Source organism: Perca flavescens, chromosome 16 (assembly GCF_004354835.1).
Source record: "Perca flavescens isolate YP-PL-M2 chromosome 16, PFLA_1.0, whole genome shotgun sequence".
NCBI lineage: Eukaryota > Metazoa > Chordata > Actinopteri > Perciformes > Percidae > Perca > Perca flavescens.
In genome coordinates this window covers 22,760,487-22,784,186 of record NC_041346.1, presented here as the reverse complement: position 1 = coordinate 22,784,186, position 23,700 = coordinate 22,760,487, and the positions used below count along the sequence as shown (strand labels likewise).

General features: G+C 40.6%; 2 protein-coding genes across 7 annotated transcripts in view; both read right to left on the bottom strand.

The window, feature by feature from the left end:
- cdk5rap2 (CDK5 regulatory subunit associated protein 2) overlaps positions 1–16,746 on the bottom strand; it is a 43,068-nt gene extending 26,322 nt beyond the window's left edge. For 5 of the 6 annotated variants that reach the window (XM_028602553.1, XM_028602554.1, XM_028602557.1 and 2 more), the window contains exons 1-25: positions 16,551–16,746; positions 13,065–13,120; positions 11,558–11,619; positions 10,542–10,652; positions 9,960–10,036; positions 9,098–9,221; positions 8,824–8,996; positions 8,560–8,707; positions 8,279–8,332; positions 5,276–5,392; positions 5,072–5,191; positions 4,846–4,938; positions 4,418–4,636; positions 4,095–4,265; positions 3,846–3,956; positions 3,628–3,765; positions 3,301–3,480; positions 2,976–3,170; positions 2,457–2,648; positions 2,105–2,234; positions 1,870–2,009; positions 1,676–1,792; positions 1,385–1,528; positions 1,161–1,273; positions 909–1,048 (exon numbers count right to left, since the gene is read on the bottom strand). In XM_028602553.1, coding sequence (XP_028458354.1) covers positions 909–1,048; positions 1,161–1,273; positions 1,385–1,528; positions 1,676–1,792; positions 1,870–2,009; positions 2,105–2,234; positions 2,457–2,648; positions 2,976–3,170; positions 3,301–3,480; positions 3,628–3,765; positions 3,846–3,956; positions 4,095–4,265; positions 4,418–4,636; positions 4,846–4,938; positions 5,072–5,191; positions 5,276–5,392; positions 8,279–8,332; positions 8,560–8,707; positions 8,824–8,996; positions 9,098–9,221; positions 9,960–10,036; positions 10,542–10,652; positions 11,558–11,619; positions 13,065–13,120; positions 16,551–16,603 — 3,178 coding nt within the window. In that variant the 5' untranslated portion in view covers positions 16,604–16,746. Of the gene's footprint in view, positions 1–908; positions 1,049–1,160; positions 1,274–1,384; positions 1,529–1,675; positions 1,793–1,869; positions 2,010–2,104; positions 2,235–2,456; positions 2,649–2,975; positions 3,171–3,300; positions 3,481–3,627; positions 3,766–3,845; positions 3,957–4,094; positions 4,266–4,417; positions 4,637–4,845; positions 4,939–5,071; positions 5,192–5,275; positions 5,393–8,278; positions 8,333–8,559; positions 8,708–8,823; positions 8,997–9,097; positions 9,222–9,959; positions 10,037–10,541; positions 10,653–11,557; positions 11,620–13,064; positions 13,121–15,320; positions 15,446–16,550 lie in introns of those variants that run through there. The other variant, XM_028602556.1, reaches the window with a different exon arrangement.
- Positions 16,747–19,996: 3,250 nt separating this feature from the next.
- col27a1a (collagen, type XXVII, alpha 1a) overlaps positions 19,997–23,700 on the bottom strand; it is a 77,501-nt gene continuing 73,797 nt past the window's right edge. Inside the window, exons 56-61 of the mRNA XM_028601756.1 lie at positions 23,673–23,699; positions 23,493–23,543; positions 23,227–23,395; positions 22,947–23,056; positions 22,603–22,821; positions 19,997–22,492 (exon numbers count right to left, since the gene is read on the bottom strand). Coding sequence (XP_028457557.1) covers positions 22,346–22,492; positions 22,603–22,821; positions 22,947–23,056; positions 23,227–23,395; positions 23,493–23,543; positions 23,673–23,699 — 723 coding nt within the window. The 3' untranslated portion in view covers positions 19,997–22,345. The remainder of the gene's footprint in view (positions 22,493–22,602; positions 22,822–22,946; positions 23,057–23,226; positions 23,396–23,492; positions 23,544–23,672; position 23,700) is intronic.

Here is a 23,700-nt window from a genome sequence, read left to right as displayed (position 1 = left end):
GTACACTTGACACGCTAACATGCAAGCACACATATACATGTGGACATATACTGAAGTAAATTTGGCTAAGACGACTACCTTGGGCGCACAGTGACACTTTAAAATCAGTCTCAAGGCCACACGCTGATGTCACTAACTGTGCTAAATTACATAGACTATGTGATCTCATATAATAAACGTAGGCTTTTCTTTAATTAGGATCTGTTCCAGGGCAGCTACTCTACAGTAGGATAACCTTTGCTTCTATAGCAGTAGAATAACCTTTAATACCTTTCTTAAAGTTGTTATATAATGACATGCTTATGCAATTATGTGACAGATGGTTGGACGGGCTGGATTAATAAACAGAGGGGTGTTAGAGAGGTGATGCAATCAACAGACAACCAACGTTGTGATGGGACAGTGAAAACAAGCAGACAGCATGTTAAAAGAGAAAGACAGGAAGAACGGCTAACAGCAGCCTTTATTCATTTTCTTTTATAAATGACAGACAAACTGAAAAACAGTGTGGAGCCATTACACGTCAAGAGTGGCAGAGAAAACAGGTAGCACCTCTATTACAGACAAAACATGCAGATGAGGAGGTGATGATGTAAAGAACAGTGAACATAAAGTGCACAAAGATGAGGAGTGAAAGGACCAGGTGTGCATGCTGAATAAAGCAACAGATAAAGAAAATGGGATGTGAGCTTGTCAGCAGGAGATATTATTAGAGTAAACACAGTGGACAGAGAACACAGGTGCGTTTTTATGTGTTTGCCCTAGAACCTATGGAACTATACTTAGTCTTCTAACAACTTCAATTATGATTTATTTTTCCTTTAATGTTTTTTGTCTGCGTTTCTTTTTTTTTTTTTCATTCATTCAGTTCCCCTCGTCATTTACCACACAGTGTGTTTGCACTGCACCTTCTCTGAGTTTGGCTCTGTGCATCTCTCTCTCCAAGTCGTCCCTTAGCTCCTCATTAGTTTTGATGCCCTCCTCTAGCTGCTGCCTGAGGAGCTGCACTGCTGTCAGCTCCAGCTGCAGAGCATGGAGACGCTGGGCGCTGCAAAACACAGAGTAAGGTTTATTCATCAAATAAATTAAGCAACTGAGAACAATCTTTTCATTTTCACTTATTGCAATGATTCTTTTGTTAGAGTGACCATTATCCCTACCTGTCTTGCTCCTTTACAGTCCTGACCAGGCTGGAGTAGAGCTGTTGTTCTGCTCTCAGTGCTTTGTTCAGAGCATTATGCTCCTGTTGCAACGCTATAAGCTTGGGCAAAGCCTTAAGGGTGACAGAAAATGAAAGGGCATTGGTCTTAATGTCAGAGCATTATTTGGAAAGTGTTATTTTCTGGTTTTTCATTCAGCAGAAAAATTAAGGGGTTTAGTTTACTTCTTGTTGGCTATCTCCACCAATCATGGTTATCTCTCTCTGAGGGAGCCCTGGGAGTGGTCTCTCCATGCCGGAGCCAATGATCTGATCCTGGGTATGATCAGCCCGACTGTCTCCTCTCTGACCAAGGCGCTGGTGGAGAACCTGCACACAGACATAAAGAAAAAAATGAGAACTACTAGAGAAGAGACTGCTGTGTTCAAATGCATTCAGAAGAAAAGCTCCTAATCCAACGCTGCAGTGTGTTTAATTGAGTGACACGAGTTTGACTGTAAATGGGTGAATACTTACATTGATAATCTCATCCTTGGTCTTCAGGGTTGCAGTCAGGGACTCAATATTAGCAGCCTGACCTTCATTGCGACCCTCCAGCTCAGACAGCAATGACTGTAGCTCTGCCAAAGTAATCTGGATATATAACATAAAGACACCTGTTAGCAAGTGTCACGATTATGGACGAAGTAAAATGCTTATAACGGACGGACCTTCAGCTCATTCTCCCTCTTCAGTGCTTTATTCAGTGCCTCGGTTTTCTGTGCTAGCTCCTTCTTCAGGACGACGACTGTCTTCTTTGAGAGCAGAATGTTCTCCACATTATCCTCGCTGTTCCTCCTGGACAGGTTAGCTTTAGTGCAGACAAAATAGAATCAAATGTAGGACCAACATGTATCTTATCTTACCAATATCCAGTGAGAGGGTTAAAAGCTCTAAAGGCCTCACCTTCCTTCTCATCCAACTTCTCTTGCATGATTTGGATAGTTTGTCTGAGCTCCAACACTTGATCAGCCTCCTCCTTCTGCCTCATCTTTGCCAGAAACTGGTCCCTCTCCTGACCACTCTGCAGAAGCTTCTGCACATTTACAAATATATCAAGTTAGCACACCCAAAGATGTACAACTGATACCTTAAACTTTGTCAAACTAGGCCACCAAGTCACTTGAAATCAGAAGGGAGGAGAGGAGTATTATTTGTGCTATTCCCCATGGGACTTTTCATTTCCTCTCCTTGTTATGCTTCTAAGTCAAGCACATTTTACAGCTGAGTGACTGTGTTGTATCCCAGAGGAACTTACGTTGATGAGACCGTCTTTTTCAGCAAGCAGGGCTCTAAGCTCTGCAGTCTCTAAATAACCCTCTTGGGCCGTTGTGGAGCTTTGCTTCTCAGCAGTGGCAAGCTGCTGCTGCCTGTCAGACAGTTGCTTCCTCAGTTCCTGAATCTCTTGAGTGCGCTCAGACAGCATGCGGTTGTAGTGCTCTGCAGACTCCTGAAGAGACAAAAGAGAGTTAGTGATGTTTGCCCTGTATATACGAATGGCTTTTTCGTAGATCGATCAATGTAAATACAATGCACATTGTATGAATGTATAATGTGCAAATTCACTTTTCTAAAAGTGTAAATAGTTTGAGATTAATTTTCGGATTATATGTGGTTAAACTTAATTAATTCTCGCTTTATATAAAATGACTACTTCTTTTGCTACTACTTTATTGCTATTATGTTTTTTTTGTTATATTCTATCACTATGTATTGCTACAAAGACTAAGCTTCCCTGAGATAATCCCTGAAAATGTTTCCATAATTAATTGTTGACCTTGATTAGCTTGTCCTTGCTGCTGATTGTAGCCAACAGTCCTTCCACAGCACTCTCATTGTCAGCAACCAGCCTTTCCCTGGCCTTCACCGCCTCAGCCAACATAGCCTCTGTAACCTTTAACCTCTGGCCCATCTGTTCAGCAAGATCACGTGTATGAGTCTGCGACTGGCTCAGTATCGATTTGGCCATTTCCTTCAAACAAAGTATGCCAGAATTAGAAAAAAACCTGTTTGTATATGTAAACATCATGGGTCAGAATGGAAAACACAATGCACATGGATGAAAATACAGCAGAGCCTGTGTTGACATTTTTTAAACTAACATCCATATCCTTTGTCTTGCCCTCCAGGGAGAGCTGTAGCTGGCCGATGATAGAGTCCTTCTCCCTCAGTGATCTGTTCAAGTTATCTTCTACATCTTGCTTGGCTCTCTGCAGGTTCTTTAGAGTGTTTGCAAGATGCTGCAGCTCCACATCCTTCTCCTTGATCAGACTGTCAGAACTCTGGAAGGAGAAGAATAAGCAGACAAATGCATCAGATTGAAGTCCAACCTCCCAAAAACTATAGCTGTATTGATTACTGGAAAAGGCAAATATCTGGCCTCAGCTTCTGATGTTTTTTCCCAATCAAACATGTTCATGGCTTCTTACATTGATGGTTTCCTCGTTGTAAGAGAGCAAGTTATTGAGCCTGTCCAGGTCTCTCTCCCTCTCCCTTAGAGAGAGCTGCAGCTGGTGTATCTCATTGTCTTTCTCCTCAATGGCAGCAAACTTCTCATCCAGCGCTTGCTGTTAGAGAGCAAACAGAGAAATGTCAGAATCAAATTATAGTTGCTGTGGTGAGCGGATTACACAGAAGGAATGCGCACCTCCAGAGCCTTCTCCTTTTCTTTCAGCCTTTGCCGCAGCTTGGAAAGCACATTATCGTTTCCTCCTGGACTCTTGCTTTGCTCCAAGTCTCTGACCATGTTTATGTACTCCTGATGAACACAGAGAAAAACAACGTAAAATGGCAACTATCTGAATATATTCAATGGCAGATTTTTCCATTAACACACACAAAGAGATTTGATCTTTTGGTGTGATCTGTCTGTATATGCTCAATGTTGTTGTGTCACCTGTAGCTGCTGCTCTTTATCAGCCAGATTGGATGTGAGCCGCTGGATGGTGACCTCATGGGCCTGCACTTTTCTTGTGGTTTGATCCAGCAGTTCCTGGTACTGCTGCTCCAAAGCACTCTCCCTGTCACGGATCTCACCACCCATCTTTTTGAGCTGATTGTTCAGATCCTGGAGAGGGAAGTGATAATAATGTCACACAAAATCTGATATTTGAATGGTGACTGATAACAAAAAGGGGATATAAAATGCCTGACGGCTTTGTTTGGATGACAACAATACAGTTTTATTTGAATAGATTTACTAGACAACCACTGTCTTACATTTAGGGCCTTGTCTCCCTTCTTCTTCTGCTGTTGCAGGTCCTCCAGTTCCACCTCTAGCTGGTCCTTCGCCTGCTGCATGTCAGCCAGCTCTTGCTCCTTCCTGTCCAGGCCACGTTGTAGCTTTTGGGCTTCAAGCACCTTGGCATGGTGTTCCCCCTGAAGTTGGGCGAGCTCGGTTTGCGTTGCCATTAATAGATTTTGGTGCTCCTCTACTCCCTGAGGGATATATGCAAAAAATGCTTATCTTTACAGAGGCTGCAATCAATGAGATGGAGATTTAATAAAAAATTCACTTTCCTGCTTCTATTAAAATTCTATGAGATTCTGATCTCTCTAAGTAATATTGTGTGTGAATGTACAGGCCACACAGAACAAGGAGCCATTAACAATATTGTATTGATTCAAGTCAAAAGTGAAGGACTTGCCTGGTATTTCTGCAGTTGGGCTTTATGTGCTGCCTCTCTAGCCTTGGCCAAAGCATCATCCCTGTCCTCAATCTCATGACACAGCTCTGCAATCTTTGTAACCAAGACAAAGACAGACAGTTTGGTGCTGGGGCATTGTATAATACAGAATAGTGAGAGCACAGACAGGTGAACTGTTATAACCTCTATAATAAATAAAATGGGTTAGTGATAGTATGAACCTTACCTCTTTTTCTTTTTCTTTTAAGACCTGGGTAAGCCCCTGGATAGTTTTGTCTCGCTTTAGAGCATTTTTCTTCTCAGAGTTGAGTTCATTCTCCTTCTCCTCCAGCTTCCCTAACAAGGTCTGTTTGCACAAAGAAATGATCTTACACAAAGAAACCTCTGAAATAAATACAAAATATTTAATAGTGCAAAATGTCATCTCCACCTTGTTTTGATTCTGGGTATCCTCCAGTGTTTTAGTCAGGTTGACATTGGTGCTTTTTGCCTGGGTGAGCTCTTCAGTCAGCCGCTTATTGCAGGACTCCACTTGCTTTTCCCCACTCTGCAAATCCAGAGAACACATAAAACGGGAAAGGGGAATAATGTATTAATACCAGCAATGTTAAGCAGCGAAGCTGTTGTCTGTCAAAGCTCATTATCGGTGCAATGTTGTTTGGCCCAGCTGGGATTACTGAAAGGAACTACCTCCACCACTCTGACAGGAGTGTATTCATCATCAAATTCCTCTGTAAGGTCATGCAGAGACTTCCATTCTGCCTCTCTGTGTCTGCGCTTGGCTCGGGGGTTGAGAGAGCCAGCATTTAACCTCTTCAGGACAGGGATGTGGCTCCCTGCAGGGGCAGAGACTTGTTGCTTGGGGATGCAGCGCAGGAGCTGGATCAGGTCAGAGATCACAGAAGGCTGACTTGAGGAACTGCGGAGCAGCGCTTTGGCCTGAACCTTTCCTCCTGTTTCATCAGTGACACCATGTCTGGCAACAAACACTTTGGGCTCTCTGAGTTTTGGTTTGGGTAGCGGGTCCGGAGTGGTGTCAAAGGAAAAATCTCTATTGAGGGACTGTAGGGATGTGGAGTGATCTTTGAATCCAGGTCTAGGCAGTGTGCCCTTACGTTGGACCAGGTCAAGGTACATGCTCTGCGAACTGTACCGTGTGCCTCGGAGACTAATGCTCTTCATAGAGCCATTGAGCCCTGCCGCTGAACCCAGCCTGCTGCTCCTGAGGCTTGAGCGCCCTGGAAATGCCCCTTTACTAGCAATGCGATCCAGACTCACACACCTTCTCATGCGATTCTCCCCATGACCACTTCCACTCTCCCTGAACAGCTGTCCTTCAGAGGCCAGCTGACACACAGCCTCATCATCAGGACTGCCCACCCCAGTGGACCTGACTGGAGCCTTGCAGCTGGTGCTCTCCACGCAAGTCTTGTGCCGGCTTGGGTTGTTTTTGTTGTAGATGTGGATGATGCACTGGATCAGGAGGTCTTTCTCCGCCTGCAGCTTCTGGATCTGACTGTTGTGTTTATCCTGCAGCTGGCCGATGTTAACATCACATTGCACCACCTTCTCCAACTGGAATACACATTTCCCACAGAGGAACTCTCCACGACCATCACGAGTCACCTCCCAGCCCAGCACATGGGACAAGATGACTTGTAGCTTCCTCTGTGCTGATGAGCTGAAGATCCAGCGACACTGGCTTCCCACCAGACGAACACCACATATACGACACGGGTCCCTCATGGCACTTTAGATCTTTAGATTCCAGATTCACCCACTTAGAATGAGTCCAAAAGGCCTCTCACTGACACACAAACTGTCCAGTGACCTAACGGTCATCAGCCTGCCAACCATGGAATAGCAATCTATCATTTTCTCTTGCTGCATCCACAAGAGAAGCACAGAGGAGAATGATGGAGTGCAGAGCAGTATAAGCCCTAAGCCTTTGATAATCCCTGCTCCCGCCTCTATTCCACTCTCCCCCACAAATTCAATCAGATCAAATCCTCTAGGACTGCTGCAGTGATCTGTGTTATGGCCAGTGCCAGACCATCTCTAGAAAAAACTCCTCCCAAATACCAGACCAGGTTGGAAGATCAGCCCCATACAGGTGCCTGTCCAGGGGACTGGTGAAGATGTAAGCAGCCAATCACTCCTATGGTCTATCCTGCCTGGCAGTACATCTAAAATCTGCTTTAAGATTAGAGGGGGTGTTTTCAGGAAATTCCATTCCATTACACCTCTATCCTGGAGAGGCAACTCAAAGTCCTGTCCTGCCACTTAAGCATCCCAGACACATTGTCCCCAATCTTTCAAAATCCTTTGCAATACATGCAACACATTAATTTGCTTACCCAGATCTAACCAACAGTGACAGGTCACACCAGACATAAATAACTCTCAGGAAATGTCTCCAGACAGCATGGTAATCCAGTCTTAACACTGTGACCTGAGTCAAGACCGGCCAATGGGTTTGTTGACCAAGCAATAAAAAGTCCAAACAGAAATCAAGGTGAGTGTCTGTCCTTGTCTCAACGCAGACTGAAGAAGAATAACAATGGTTACAATTGCATCGTCTCTATAGGGTGGACATTATTAAAGCTTTCTAAAGTGACTAACTATAAGAGATTTTTTTTTAAACTAACTACCATCCATCAAACAATAAAATACCTCATAATAGCCCAATTAACAGGGTTCACATTTGAGGTCAAGGATATTGTGTCACAATATTCATCTCCCAAAGCCACAGAATGTGAAACCATATAGCCGACATAGAGAATATAGATAGAAGAATTATTATTTTTATAAAAGAAAAATCCTCCAATACAGGTTTACTGTCATTTAAAGGATTATAGGAAATTGAGAGGTTATTCCATAGGTTACAAACATCAATCTAATGCCAGGCATAACAAGTGATGATCAAAGAGCACCAGTGGTGACTACTCCAAACTCTCTCCGTCACCAAGTAGTTAGTGATATAAGCTTACTACTGTGAAACCCCAAGATTATCACAACAAACAAGAGTTCTCCTCCTCTTTACTGAGCAGGGTACAAAAATAAAACTGCACCAGGAGGCACATAGAGGGAAAAAAGCAAGTAATAAAACATGCCAAAGTACATATCCTGTGGTTCAACAGAAGAACATAAAAAACCCTCTGAAGTTGACGGCCTGAACATAGCCTGCATCCAGCGGTTGGCCTGTGAGTGTGTAAATTTGAATGGCATGTCACATTAATGCACAGTTACATGAGTTAGTTTTTTGTTTGAGGCAATACTATTGCTGGAAACAGAATATGAAAGAATGGCAGAACAATGATTGACATAAAAGTCTCCGGGTGGGCAAGACAAAAACAACAAAAGATTTCAAAAACATGGAAAATCCCAAAAAGCATTTAATGGGGAAAATCGAGGAAATCCCCACAACACCAACCTGATGGCCCGGTTCCGTTTTGTCCTTCTCTCTATGTAGCTCGTCCCTCAGTGCCTTGGAAACAGACAGTCAAAGGTCACTCAAATGCCTTTTAATATTGCAAACATTAGTTATTTAGTGGTTGGTAATTGTGACAATACATTCCATTTCTCTGAATATACTGTATATACTCTCAAAACATGGCAACTGGCAGCTATTATTAAAACAATTTGATACATTTTGGTATCATTACAGAGAGAACGCTCCTAAATAATATATCTTTAACTATGTTAAAGACATACCTCAAGTTCCTGATCTTTCTTGGCGATGAGATCAGATAGTTGTTTAACACAGTCAGCTGATGGTGCATCTGTCTCTTGGTCTGCACTTTTCTTCTGATGGATCACAGCTTCCTGGTTCTTCAAAGTGATCTTGAGCTGCTCAATAATACTGGTGTGAGCAAAACAAAAAAAACAAAAATATCAGAAACACCTAGGTCTTAATACAACAAAAAATATTAAATAATAAAATATGAATGTGTCTGTGCGCATCTCTTGTGTCCCTACTTGTCTTTCTCCTGCAGGGCCTGCTGCAGGTCTTGGGCTGGGCTGGGGACAGGGGTGAAGGTCCTCAGTGGACCCATGGCTTGGAGCTGCTTCTCCATGTTAATATTCCTAAGCTTCTCCTGCTCAGCAATGGCTGCCATCTTGTCAACCTCTTCCTCTGCCGTTTGCAGACACTGTAAGGAGGCAAAAAGACCAAGTAAGACAACTACCTTGGGGATGAAACCGAAAATGACTGTTCTCAGAGAGTATAGTAAAGTAAATAGCTTTGACTCACCTGTTCTAGGTCAGCTATCCTCTTGTTGAATGCGTCTCGAAGTGTATCCATCTCTCTCTGAGCTTGCTCTCTTACACGTTGGGGTTCTCCTGATTCTCGACCAGCCAGACTCTCCAACGCTTTCCTGAAAAACATTCACAAAGCAAGGCCGCTTTATTTGCATAGCACATTTCAGCAACAAGGTAATCCAAAGTGCTTTACATAAAACATTAAACTAGAGCAATTAAAAATGGGAGATTAGTTAGCGCTTATTAGGGTTGGGTATCGTTTGAGTTTTTTTTCAATACCGGTGCTAAAGCGATACTTTTAAAACTGTGCCTGAACCGAAAGTAAAAAAAGGTACCAAACAGTCGGCTACATTAAAGAATGGCTTGTTTATTGCTAAGGCCATATGGTTAAAATTAAAGATTTAATAATAATGTAATATCTATAACTTATTTCACCAGTAAATTGCTGTTGAACGACAAAAACAACCACCAGATGGGAAAAGGGTATTTTACAATAACTATGAATGCACCAGGAGGCTACCTGTTTTAAGTGAACGCACCATCTGTGTTGTTTAATTCCGACAAAGCTGCTGCGCTACAGCGTTAACCGTGTTTAATCCAGCTGCTGGCTAGAGGTAGGCTAACGTTACCTGCTGTGTAAAGTCAGGCACCGCAATTTTCATTCTTATTCGGTCTCATTACTACCGTTTATGTCAGCACCGGTGCCCTATTTGCACCGCGTTTTGGTACTCAACCATATGCACTTTTGCCACTGGGCTTCCATGACATCTTCCTGCCAACTAAGATCTTGCTTTTGTCTGAATTCTTAAAATGACACTGAATAGAGAATGAAACTTATAGGGAATGAAACTTACGATGCAGACACGAGTAGCTCCTGTTTCTCTGCCAGGTCTCTCTTCATAGACTCCAACTCCACTTTTAGCTCAATGTTCTATAAACAGACAGCATTCAGTTCATTATAGCATACATTGCACATCTGGAGTGATCATAAAAAAACTGGCACAATAATCATATTCAAGAGATTCTTAGAAATCATTCTCCCTGACAGTTGCATTGTTAATATTACCAAATTAATAATTCTCAAGGTTTATCTTGGAGTGTGTGCATAAAGATAACATTCTTACAGGACACTTCACCTCTCTAAATGAAAAAAGAAGAAGATAAGAAACACAAGCAGCCCTAATGAGACCAGGAGATTCCAATGTGCTTACATCTTACTTGGAAAAAAAAGCGAAAAGGCTCGACAGCTGTTCCAAGATCATAAATGTAGCATTTTGGTGGAACCTAATCCAGCTCTTGGTGTGGCTGAAGTTGTGATCTCAACTAGTCCTCGTTGGAAACACTGAGTCACATGCAACTTTAAGACACTGAGGGACCACATAAATGCATGACAAAGAGTCCAATACACGTTTTGCATACTAAAGTAAATACAACACCGTTTTGAAAATGTCCTCAGTGGAGTCGTCACATTTCTGCTGCATGCGCTCCTCCATGAAGTAGATGCGCAGCTTCAGGTTAAAGTTCTCTTTCTTCAGAGCTGTGATTTGCTACAAGAAAATAATTGAACAAATGACAGTTTATTGAACAAGTTTTATTAAATTATGTTGGTCTTTGTCTAGCCCAAAAAATAAATCTGCATTTACTTTATTTTAGATGATAAGAAAATAGGACAAAAGAAGTTGGGTCCAAGAAAAACAGAAAATAGTCACATGGCAGAAAAAGGATCATATATGGTTATTGTTAAAATGAAGGGAGGCCTTCATACTTGTATGTGTGTTTGAGTGTGAATGTGTGTGAAGTCGACTGTGCATCATTGTGCTGCAGGCTCAGAACAGCATACATCTGGTAATGGGGGTTGGGTAGACTGTCAAAGGGAGGAGGTAGAAGTCTGGACCCCTCTGTAAACCTCTAATCATGAAGCCAGTCAGGCAGCACAAGCCAAAAGATCTGAGCATTGCATTCCACTCAAATGCTGAAATATAGGCTTCACCTCAATCTCACACACACACACACACACACACACACACACACACACACACACACACACACACACACACACACACACACACACACACACACACACACACACACACACACACACACACACACACACACACACACACACACACACACACACACACACACACACACACACACACACACACACACTCTCCATAAATGGTCAGTGTAGCTTGGTTTTAGTCAGACTAGGATCAGATTTCATAAATCACAATTACCCTGTTTGTTGTGGTGGGGTTAAGTTGTCTGCATAACCTTGTATTGACGAGCTCAGGGTTTGAATGTATTAACAATTGACAGCATAAACCAATTAATAAGTTCAGTAAAAGTTAATGTTATATAAAATTTGCTTTAGGCAATCAAAGAGACATTGTATCACTACATAGCAACTCCAATATAAGAAACATCATGCCACTTGATAAACATCACTCACATTCTCATAGTCCTTCATGGTGAGAGCTTTGGTTGGGGACATCTTGTCAGGGAAGGATAGAGCTGTAAAACAACAAAGTGATTCAATTTAACTCATTTGAGTCACAACTGCACTATGGTCTCTATAGTATAGAGAATCTTTCCCTGCTTACAAGAATAACTCTTAATTCCAGCTTTCGTGATTATTTTAGAGGGATAAGAGAAAGAAAAAGTAGAAATGTTTTCCACTGCAAAGGCATCAGAGGTGAGACAGCTACTGGAGAGCTGCCATGTTTAGGCCAGTTAAAAGCAGCCCACAGCTGATCATGTAACACTAGTCAACAACACATTTCACAACATTAACTCTTGATTCAGTTTGATGACCCTCACACTTAGGGTATCAGTTCCTATTATATTACTATATTATTATATTATATATTATTTCTAAATCAGCGCAACAGAGATGTTGCTTTTGTCCTTGCTGCCTTTGGTGTATGTCAGTGTCTTCAATGTTAACATGAATCTAGATCTCTAAACATTCACTACTCTCTTAATTCCTGGATCAAGCTTCTGACAATACCACTGAGGAGAAACTAGGAGCAGGCAAATGTCAGAGAAAGCAGCAGGAGACAAAAGAATGTCTGCTGCCATGAAATTAAACCTTACAGATTGATCTATGTTTTATGATTAAAGTATAATTCTGATTGATTTTCAGCATGAGCCTTATTTTCCAAGACTCTGCAAACCTGATGTTTTCTTGTTATTTTTTCAGCACAGGCTTTATTAGTGCACTTTAAAGTAGGGCTGTCCTCGACTAAAGAAATTCTTAGTCGACTAATCAATTAGTTGATTTAATTGACAGAGCTATTTTTGATAATCAATTAATCATTTCAGCCATTTTTCAGTCAAAGTCTCTAAACATTCCCTGGTTCCAGCTTCTGATTTGCAGCTTTTCTGTTTGTTTTTTCTATATAAATTTGAACCTAGTATGTTGGGATTTAGGAAAAACAAGTAATTGGAGACATCTCCTTGGGCTCAGGAAAACCGATGAACATTTTTTCACAATTCTTTGGACGTTTCATCGATCACTTATGATCTGCAGATTAATCTAATCTAAAAATAACCATTATTTGCAGCCCTAGTTTACACACACACACACACATACAATAACTATTATAATGCTGCCACGGTCTTGTTTTGCCTGGATGTAATTTGTCCACACGACCAACTTGACAGAAAGCCACAGATGCTGACCTATATCTAGAAATCATTTGTTTACTGGCTTGTATGTATTGTTCTAACCCTGGGTATATTGTTGGCACACTACAAGAGCTTGACAATGAATTAGAAACAAACAAGATCAGCTAATTAACATCATACAGCAAATCCCTCCCCTAATCACAGCTTTGGGGACACAACTGTGGGAGGTCACAGCGACGATTCAACAGCAGTATTAATTAATACACAAGGGAGACACAACCTGTGCAAGGAAAAAAACAAAGCGAGAACAAAAGAAAGTCTCACTGTACCTGTCATGCTGTCTGTGGAATATTCTCCAACATCTATGGAGTCCGGCAGTCTGCAGCTGTGGATGGAATAATTTTTTTAGTGATGCGATTCCTAGTCTCTACAAATATTTGGAAAAGGGATCACACTGTAACATTACGCCACATTCATCGAAGACAATTCACAATTTTTAAATCATAGTAACCAAAGCAAGCTCTGTTCTCTATCCTTGCACATTGTACACACATACTCTAAATATTATGGTTTTTGAACAACATATAAATGCGCTGTGTTTATGTATTACTCATGCTGGCCAGTTCCATTGAGCCTCAAGAACAATCCATAAATAGCTCAAGAATGACTATGCTTCATTTACATCCACTCTGGCAGAGCGTCCTTTAAGAGTGTGTGTGTGTGTGTGTGTGTGTGTGTGTGTGTGTGTGTGTGACCATGTGCCAGTGGCAGCCTAGCTCTCATGTTTAGAAAGACAGGACAAGAGAAAAACAGAGAAGCCAGTGGACGGAGAAGGCTTTCTTTGGTAGACAAGTAGACTACTGTGGCTGTGATCAGCTAAGCATCACACAGTGATGGGACAGTGGTGTCACTCATAGACACAGTACAATGCACCAAGCATCAGCAACACACATCTGGATCAAAATGACACAAAGGGAACCAAGGTTGTACTGCTACAAGAAAAATGTATCTCTTGCACATGTAATAATATTGTTGTGTTAGTGCAAATTTCTCTTAACAAATCTGGTTTTAAGAGGTCAATTACTTGCATAAACAAACAAATACATGAACAATTTGGATCCAAGACGTCCCTCAACTTTAACCCTTGTGTCTAATAATAAATAATGTCCAGCATTGCATAACTACTTTCCATACCTCCCCTGGCAGTGGAAGCACAGCCACTCTGCTGCTTCTCTGGTATATTCCTCAGCAAAGATCAATGGTTCCAGCATGATTTGTTTATATTTCATCATTCATGCCTAAACATACATATGTTTTATGTTCTTCTTTGTATATAGAATAACAGACTGAGCTTTAGCTAAGCATCATAAGAATAAAAAAATGTATTACTATAAAAAAGATTTTTAAAAATAAGCATGTGCAAATTACATTCTTACATACTTGTTTTTATCTAGCCTTCTGTGACTCTGCGAACTGTGAATATCCCCTGCTATAATTACACTTAATTTAAAGCTTCCACAGTGTCAGGCTGCAACTATAAACCATAATCACATTGCTCTTCCCCATCTTTGTTTTGCTTTGCCACCCAGCAAACACGACAAAGTGTAGACAAAGCGTAAAGCACCATAACTCAGGACATTACGGTGGAGAAAAAAAAAAGACATAGTACCAATTGAAATGACATAACCCCCTTGGACTTTTACAATATTGAATCCCAGTGAATGTAATGAGGCTTTTTGACACCGATCAACAGAAAAAGACTCTTAATGTCAAAGTGGTCAAACATTTTCTGAGTTGCAAGATTAAATAATAAAATATGAAGAATACGTGCAAAAGGAGTACATAAGTCCTTCACGAAAACTTAAACTAAAATTTGTTGACAAATTGTTGCGTCACTTAGGTTTCACAAGCAACCCCTTCCTGTGTTAATGGTGAGGAAGCACTCTACAACGAGAGCCATGATAAGAGTAAAGCACCAAACATAAAGATGTGAAACAACGTCCATAGAAACAGTCACAAATGAAACTCTAATTTCATATCATAAAGAATAGATGATATTTAAACAGTCAGTGTTATTGACGCTGCATTTGTAGCAACCCCTCCAGCACCCAGTGGAAACAACGTAAAAGCCTGTAAACAGTGACTTCCTCTTCTTCTTTTTTTTCTCACTTTGTTCAACTGCTAGTGACAAACATGGAAGCAGCTAAACTCACAACAATATCAATTGCAGTAGTTAATGAAAAACAACAATAACTGCAGCAACTAACAATTTTTCTAAACTAAGAAGGGTAAAGTGAAGCAGGTTTCAGAATTACCTAATAAGTAATTCACACCACACATATCAGATAACATCTTGGATTACTGAGGCACGTTTACCACCTGGATGACCGCTTTTACACAGGGCACGGCAGGGCTAGGTCATTTAAAAAGGAGACGAACCAAGGACACTACACACTTAAACACACAGATGCTAGAACTAGTTTTTCAGTGAAGCACAATGAACTTTAGACTAGCTATATTCAGCAAACACTATCCATCAAGAGCACCTAAGAGCTAATACTACACAAATCACCTAGCTAACTTACCACAATCACACTCTTCTCTCATGTCAAGGAGAGCACGCGGGAAAAAAACAAAACAAGTATGACATGTTACTCCACATTTTGTACGAGTGCAGGGAGACGCCGTTGCTTCAGTCTGAACCCCGCTGACAAACTGGCTCTGATCATTTCCGCTTTCTTTCACTCTCCGAATGACAGGTCAACAAGCCGACCTACCAATCGCAGCAATATCACAGCGGAATAAGATTTATAACGGTAAAATCTACGGGTAATTTAATCTACACATAACAGGCTTTCTGCACCAATGTTTCTATTGCACTTTTGGGGTATCATTTTGGTGTTTGTCCCCAAATAGCGTCTTTATTTGGTTGAGTGAAACTGGCAGCACAAAACTGTTTTTTAGGTAGAGATTTTGCTCATATTGATAAAATTGTTGTATCGTTAATGTTAAAAGCCACATTTCGTGCATTGGTAAGAATGATTTCCATTAACGTAGGTCAGAGTTAATATAACGTTAATGTTAGTCAAATATGTTGCTGACAACAGCAACGGGAGCACCTCTTATTGTTGTTTCTGTTTCAGATTTGTGAAAGATGTATTCCATTTGTGAAAATGCAACAATGGGAGACTCCATAAATCTTTTCACATGTAACGTTAAACCACATTGGACCTGCTCTTGTCAAATCAGGACTAACGTTACATTATCCCAGAGAAGCTAAATATTCTTTAAAACACAGTTTCAGATTATCAACCTAAACTGAAAGATCATTGTCTATCTAATTTAATTTAGCTACTAACTTAATTTACAAGATAATGTAAATTAGCGTAACTTTAGTTTTACTACTGTCAACAATATATTAGATATAGTAGTGAAATGTAACACATACGTGTGATGTGTGATCATCCAAATGTCGTACTTAACGTAGCTAATGGTAACGTTACCACCAGTAAATAAACAAGAGCAATTTCTTATGAGACCTAACGTTAACAACCTATAACGTTACGCAAAAGGCTATAACGTTATGTAGATAGCTAACGTAATTACTAGTATTAATACACCAAAGTTAACGTAATTATGTAACGTTATAGTGTTAGCGTAATATCAAAGACATGATAACTTGAGTGCTTCTGTGTCCTTCCAGTTAATAGTCAGGGCCCGTGCAGCGGTAACTAACTGCTTTCGGATTAATGGGTTAGCTATAACGTATTCTTACACGCTAGCGTTAGCTGGCTAGCTATCGTTGGTGGGTTTACCTTCCGTTGATGTCAACGGGGAGCGTCAAGTCTGCCCCCAAGACGGAATCCATGATATAGGTTCACTTATCTTGTGTTCTCTCCAGAATTAAAAGACATTTTAAAGACTAGACGTAAGGTAAACTTAGAAAAGCGGGACAGAATTCAAAATAGTCCTGGCTACCGCCATCATGATATGGTAAACGTCACCATTGTGCACGTTGGAAACTGGCGATGCGTTCAGGCTGTGTAGGAAGATTTTAAATTCACGACTGAAACCTCACAGAATATGACTTAAAAAACAAATGATATGACGATATAACGTACAACGACACAGGTTATGTGCTAAATTGATTTTAAACCCCATCTCAATATTTGTTCACAACTGTGCTTACGTGCAAGTTTATTATTTAGGACTTAAAATAAAGAATTTACGAGCAGTAGAAAGGCAGCATAAAAGAGGGTGGGTACTAGGACAAAGCGATTGGCCAAAACAAACACTTTGGGGAGGGACGTAGAGGCTCAAAAATACAGACGCAACCGCTGAAGAATTCAATTTGCTCCTTTGCAATGTAGTCATGTTACTATCTCTGACAACATGAATGTGTGATGAAGATCACAGAAAGCATATAAATAAGCATCATCATTAATGGTGCGTGCGCATACCAGGGGCAGAAAGACAGATTGGTGAGCTGGTCCGATAATGCAAACGCATTTTTGTCTCAGTGCACATTGTCTTAGTCCCTTCATTTCGTCATGGCATTTACATAACACATACTCTATGGTCTTACAAAGCTAACGTTTTTGACCGATTACAATTTAATCATTTTTTGGGAGCTGGAGAGCTCTCGTTATGAGAAGCTAGCTATAGCTCTGTTTGCCATTCATTCCAATGGGGAAACATCGCGGCTAGACTTTCGACATATATTGCATATATTTACACTTTGAATTTCGTCATGGTATTTATATAACACATACTCTATGGTCTTACAAAGCTAACGTTTTTGACCGATTACAATTTAATCATTTTTTGTGAGCTGGAGAGCTCTCGTTATGAGAAGTTAGCTATAGCTCTGTTTGCCATTCATTCCAATGGGGAAACATCGCTGCTAGAATTTCGACATGCATTCAGGTGGCGTATTCCTTTAAGCTTTCCTTATTGTTTGTATATAACTGCTGACTCAATAAAACATGATTTTAGTTGGATCTGTTTGTCGGTCTTTAATTTTGCACTGTTACTGTAATATATATGTATGGCTATAATTATCATTTTAGGCTAATGTAATAGCCGTGTTAGCAGCAGGGTTACTCCTGAGTGTACCCTTATGGTTGGGTAATGCCTTAAAATAATGGCCAGGATTTCTGGGAAAAGGTACGATATGTTAGTTTCAAAACATCACTGCAGGTTGATTGTTTTTCGCAGCAGAGGTTGATTGTGGGCGAGAGGGCCATAACACGGTCTTGGTTAGCTCGCCGAAGCTCTACTGCTACTGTCTCGGCAACGTTAGCTAATGTAGGCTAACTATAGCCAGTTAGCTTTGTATGTAACGTAACAAAAACCCACCCATCTCAGAGGAGCGAAGCTTAATATTTCATTCAATAAAGTTATGTACAAAATGAGCACTAACGCCACAGGTCTTATGTTGGCAACGTGGACGCAGACGACTGCCTTCGGAGTTTACTATATTGATATAGTAAACTCCGAAGGCAGTCGTAATATTTACCTAGTAGGCTAGGCTAACACTGTTGCGCTAACGTTAGCAAAACATCGGCGTAGCTTTGGCTAGCTGTCTAAATTTGTCTCGAGTCCGGACCTTTAATTGTCTATGGTCCGGACTCGAGTACCACAGCCCTGACAGGTAGATATCACTTAGCTGAACAACCACAAGCTGCAACTTTTCTGATTGATACAATGGGAGCCTGACTGCTTGCACATGACCCCAATCTGCCCCTCTTATGGCTTGAAGCCATAACCTCCGCCGGTTTTTGGCAAAAGCATGCTTCCCCCTAGGTATGTTAAACATCAGGCACCCATCACTGGCTCTGTTTGTACAATTAACTACGCAAAAACTCCTTGGCATTTTGACTTACGCTATGCCTCTACTAGCTAGCTAGCTACACAAAACACGTCTTCTTTCTGCCCCCCGGTTGCGTGCGCAAGCAGTGATGACGTTGCCGAGAAACCCATGTATTCATTACTTTTAAACATAGTTTTTATGTGTGTGTGGTGAGTGTGATAGTGGGTGTGTTGCCTGGTGGCGCGGACTAAATAACACTTACTAAATGGGCTAATTATAACATTTAGTAGGAATACAGTCTACAGTACCGTCTGGGTATTTTATCACCCATTTAGTTAAGTTTAGGAAAGGGCTGAGCCATATAAAACTTCCTTAGTGTAAACAGCTGATCAGGGTTAGGGTCTCGCATTGCCTAGACCTATCTCCACATCTTCACATGAAATCTATCCAGACAACAATAGCGACACCAAGTGGTGTAACTCTTAATTTCAGCCTGGCTATAGCACAGTTTCACAATGAATAATTCCTAGGATGTAAAATGGTCCTTATTTTATTGTAACGTTAAGACATAAAACTGTAGTGTGATGCCAGCGATACAATTTAACCTGGCTGATAACCATGTTATATATCAGTTCTTCCTTCAGATGCTATATATACACACACATGACAGTGGTGTTCCAGGCAAGATATCATGATGACCATTATTAGAATTTACACCCAAGACTCCCCTGTCTCTTATAACTGACCCCAGGGCCTCCTAACAGGTTAATCTAGGCATGGGCTCAACATATCCCCAGCCCCCACAAGGTAATCTTCCTCCTTCTCCACTGTTTATGATATATATATATATATATATATATATATATATATATTTAGGATATGAGCTTTCTGTTGGATCTTGGAGGTCTATGATTGTGTTGTGACTGCTATGAATCAGCTAGAAATAGTGTTTGTATCTCAGCTTGTGGGGAAAGTTACACGTCTGCAGTCACACAACAAGCCAAGTAAAAGTGCCCATATCACCTTTTTTAGAGCTGCTTTTAATGTTTGATTACTGTGTGTGTATTTTAGTGTGTGGATTTTTAGTATGTGTATTTCTTTTTAAAAACTATGTAAAGTGTCTTTGAGTGTTGTAAAAAGCGCTATATAAATGAAAAGCATTATTTTTATTATTATATCATAGTTGTGTTGCAAAACCATTGGCCACCATCACAACTCCTTGCATTGCATTTTCAGACCCTTAACCATTAAGATGTTGAGTGACCAAGACTAAAATAATTTTAAACATATGTAATTGTTTATTGTACTTTTAGAAATGTATTAGGCTTGTGAATATCAAGAGGTAGATCATTGACAGTATGTAAGTACAATTATTTTAAAAATCTGGTATTTTATTTTGTTCATGGGTATTCCAGCCATCCAAATAGTTAAAAAGTAAGAATACACACACAAATTGAAAGTATTTATTGTACAAATGGACATTGAACAATGAATAAACAGTAAACAGATAAAGGATGTTGGCACCAGAAATGGTCTTGTTCAGAGTTTAATGACTTAATGTATTTGGCTGATATTTCCAAACAGGCTCTAATTATAAAGGCGACAAAAAATCTTTGCTCCAAGTCTTGTGTAAAAATGTGAGGTATTCTTAGCTCGTTTTTAGGTCTACAACAGATTTACAAAAAGAAGAAACAATTTTCACATATTTGCATATTCTTTAAAACACAAGTTATAGTATAGCACAGAGTCCTGGTACAGTACATGGTTGATTATCATAGAGGAAAAACAACATAAAGCAAAATAAAAAAAATAAAAAAAAAATAAAAGATAATTAACATTGCAATAAATTTGTTCTCTGGAGCCCCAAATTTACACATAAAAATCTATAAACTCCAAGACCAGTTGGGCAAACTGATATATAAAGTTGTCAGAAAGAGTAGTACTGCTTCAACCAAGAGAACTTGCTCAGTCAGCAACCACGTTAACATTAAATAACATTAAATTAGCAAGAGGGGATCCACTGTATACAGCAAGGTTTGAACAATTATACACACTTGTGTCCAGCTACAACAAAGAAACTTTTATTTATTAAAACTATCTCCACTAGTTGTGTTTCTAAAAACATATTACATACAGCTGTGGGGGGCTTTGTACAGAGTAAAATACATTTTTATTCTTATAAAATACTTTAAACCCTGTGATTTATACTGGATACAAAGGAGTAATCTGTTTTATGGTTATCTCTAAAACATGTTCAATCAGAATTAGCATCTTTGTAAATTGCAGCATTGAACAAAAACAGACTATTAGGGAACTATGTAGTTTGAGATGGGATATTACCATTATAGTGCATTATGGAAGCTATGGCAATATATTATATTGACTTTTTTATTCATCTAAGCAAGCATGCACTATGAACATCAGAATATTTCAGCAAAGTGGTGTAATTACAGCACTATGGTTAGCACCTTAGATAATTTACTTAGCACCATGTATTAGAGAGAGGACGGGATGATAGAAGATGAGGGATTATTTTTGATTCATGGACCCACTCTCCTCTCTCTTGTGGCTCAGTTCCCCTTTAAGGAATGCCTGTACCTGTAGTCTGTCTACTGTAAGTGGGGTAGAAGAAGAGACCCCTGGTCCCATGTGGTGCTGAGTAAATAACTATTACCCTCATATCTCTTTTCATAAGTAAAGAAGCAAAGAACTGATATTCCACACTACACAGTTGGAGAGAAATTGATAAAACACTATTGAGAATTAGATCTCCGTACTCTTTTTTTTTTTTTTTTTTTTTTTATATATTTTTTTTACCATGACCTCTAAACTCCAAGACCGCAGATATTCTCCCTAATCATCAGTGGCATCCGGTTCAATAATGTATGAGTAATGAGTATAGTGATAAGTATTTAATGCACTGACTCTCCATATGGACGACTTGTGTGCATCAGTGTGTGGCTTCAGAGAGTTGACACTGGATTTCCACATCAGGGAGGAAACTGATAGCCATGATCTCCCATTTGGAGCACTAGTAAATAAAGATGTAATTTCTGCTCAATTCAGGCAAATGAGCCTGCCTCAGGATTAATTCACACGGGCAAGATCACGATGAGATGAGCACCAAAGGCAAATAAAATGGCACCCCTGAAAAATCCTTCCATATAAGTTTAAAATATCAAATTATCTTCTCATTTTCTATTGCACTTGAAGATTATTTCTTTACATAAGATATACATGTATAAAAGTTAATAATAAGCATACATATATGTACATTTAACTGATCCCAATTACTTGAATTCTTCTCTCCTGACATATTTCCTGGTACTTCCAAAAAAGTACACACAGTATACAGACTGTATACAGTTAAAAACAAATAAGTTACTATAATGTCCGCTGATTAACTTGGCCTTGTCTCCCTTCATTTAACAATGTTTTCGAGAGATTGAATGGCAAAGAGCCTTTTTTCTCTCCAAGCGGGCGTGCATATGGAGATCCTTCTTGAAGAGCTTGAAGAAACTTTTGCCATATGGAGAAGCTTTTAGTGCAAGAACTCCCCTGCTCCTCCTCAGCTCTTCTTTGTACCCCCCAGCTTCCCCGTGCTTCCTCCCTCTGTGTCTGCAGTCCAATGGGAGTTTGGAAGAGTAAAGCAGGATCTGTTTGGAGGGAGGCTTGTACTCGCTTGGATTATTTTACCCTGGATTGGAGGAGACTGCTCCGATCTCCACGCCCACATGAGGGTGTCACCAAGGGGTGATAATCCATCTCTAAATGCTCAGAAGACTTACACGGCAGCCCTCACAGGAAGCATACAGGACCTACTTCTAGGTGGTAATGTGAGCCAGGTGTAGTCTTGGGGAGGTTGTAGATGTCGACCAGAGGGAGCAGGGAGGGATCCAGGGAGTGGAACACAAAATGGGTTTGGTGCCAGCGGCCATCTTTTATCTGAAACCCAGATACACAAGACATTTTATGGTCCAAGACATTGGAGAGTCACAATTAGGGCAGCAAGTTTGAAAGTCTGAAAGTCAGGAATGACATCATGTCGGTCCTACCCAGCAGGAGTCTTCCAAGACTTCTGGCTCGAGCTGTCCTCCAACCTCGAACACCTCCCCACTCCAGGCCTTGAATCTCACAGAGTCCTGGGTGGCCGGCTGATCCTCAGCTGACCTCCAAACCGAGATGTTCAGGCAGTGAATGATGATGTGTTGCTCTGCCTCTGAGCTCAGCAGGTGCAGGAAGTTCATCTGGACACGACCGACACTGATTGCTGGCTGCTCAAACAGGCAGAACAGGAGCTGGTTATCAAGTCTGGTATCTGCTCATGTGTGTAATATTTCTCAAACTTTTTTTAATCATGTACACTTTGTTGATGTCATTGGGGCTGTGTCTTAAATACCTTGGATACCGTTATTGGTTTTAGGCAAGTCTGTCCACCGCCAGTAAAGTTGCAGGAGACTTCTATTGTATCTGATGAGCAGCCCAGGTTAGGGTCCATCCAATAAGTGCCTGAAAATACATACACATCTAAGGGTATTTAGTCTATCTGAACATAAAATTGCTCTCCGCATCTGTCTTAAACACAACACACAGACACGCACACGCACACACACACACACACACTCTCTCTCTCTCTCTCTCTCTCTCTCTTTCTCTCTCTTTTTCTCTTTTTCTCTCACCATCGTTTAACTTCTGTTCACAGCTGTGCAGGTCCCTGCAGATGCGTGCGGGGTTGTCCCGAGTGCCCAGTGGGTTCTTCAGGCTCTGGATCAGGTTACTGAGGTAGTGGAGGGTCTTAAAGATCTCTGCGCCCTGGTCCAGCATCGGCAGGTCCATCGCCGGCTTATTCTGGAGGAGAGACAGGAAAAAAGGTGACTCTGTGCAGTTTGCAACACATTCAAAATGTAACAATACAGAAAGAATGTTGACGTCACACTCTACTAACCTGAGTCCTGAGTCGGGTGTGTGAATCCATTACCAAAAGACCATCTTCCTTCTGCAGCAAAATCACAAAATCGTATTTCACCAGTGTCATTGTATCTTTCTGGATAACACATTACAGTATATTCTAACTACTTTAAGACGTATTGGATGTAATAAAATCAGCAAACACAGCATGACTTACAAATGACAGAGGGATACCCGGGCGACCC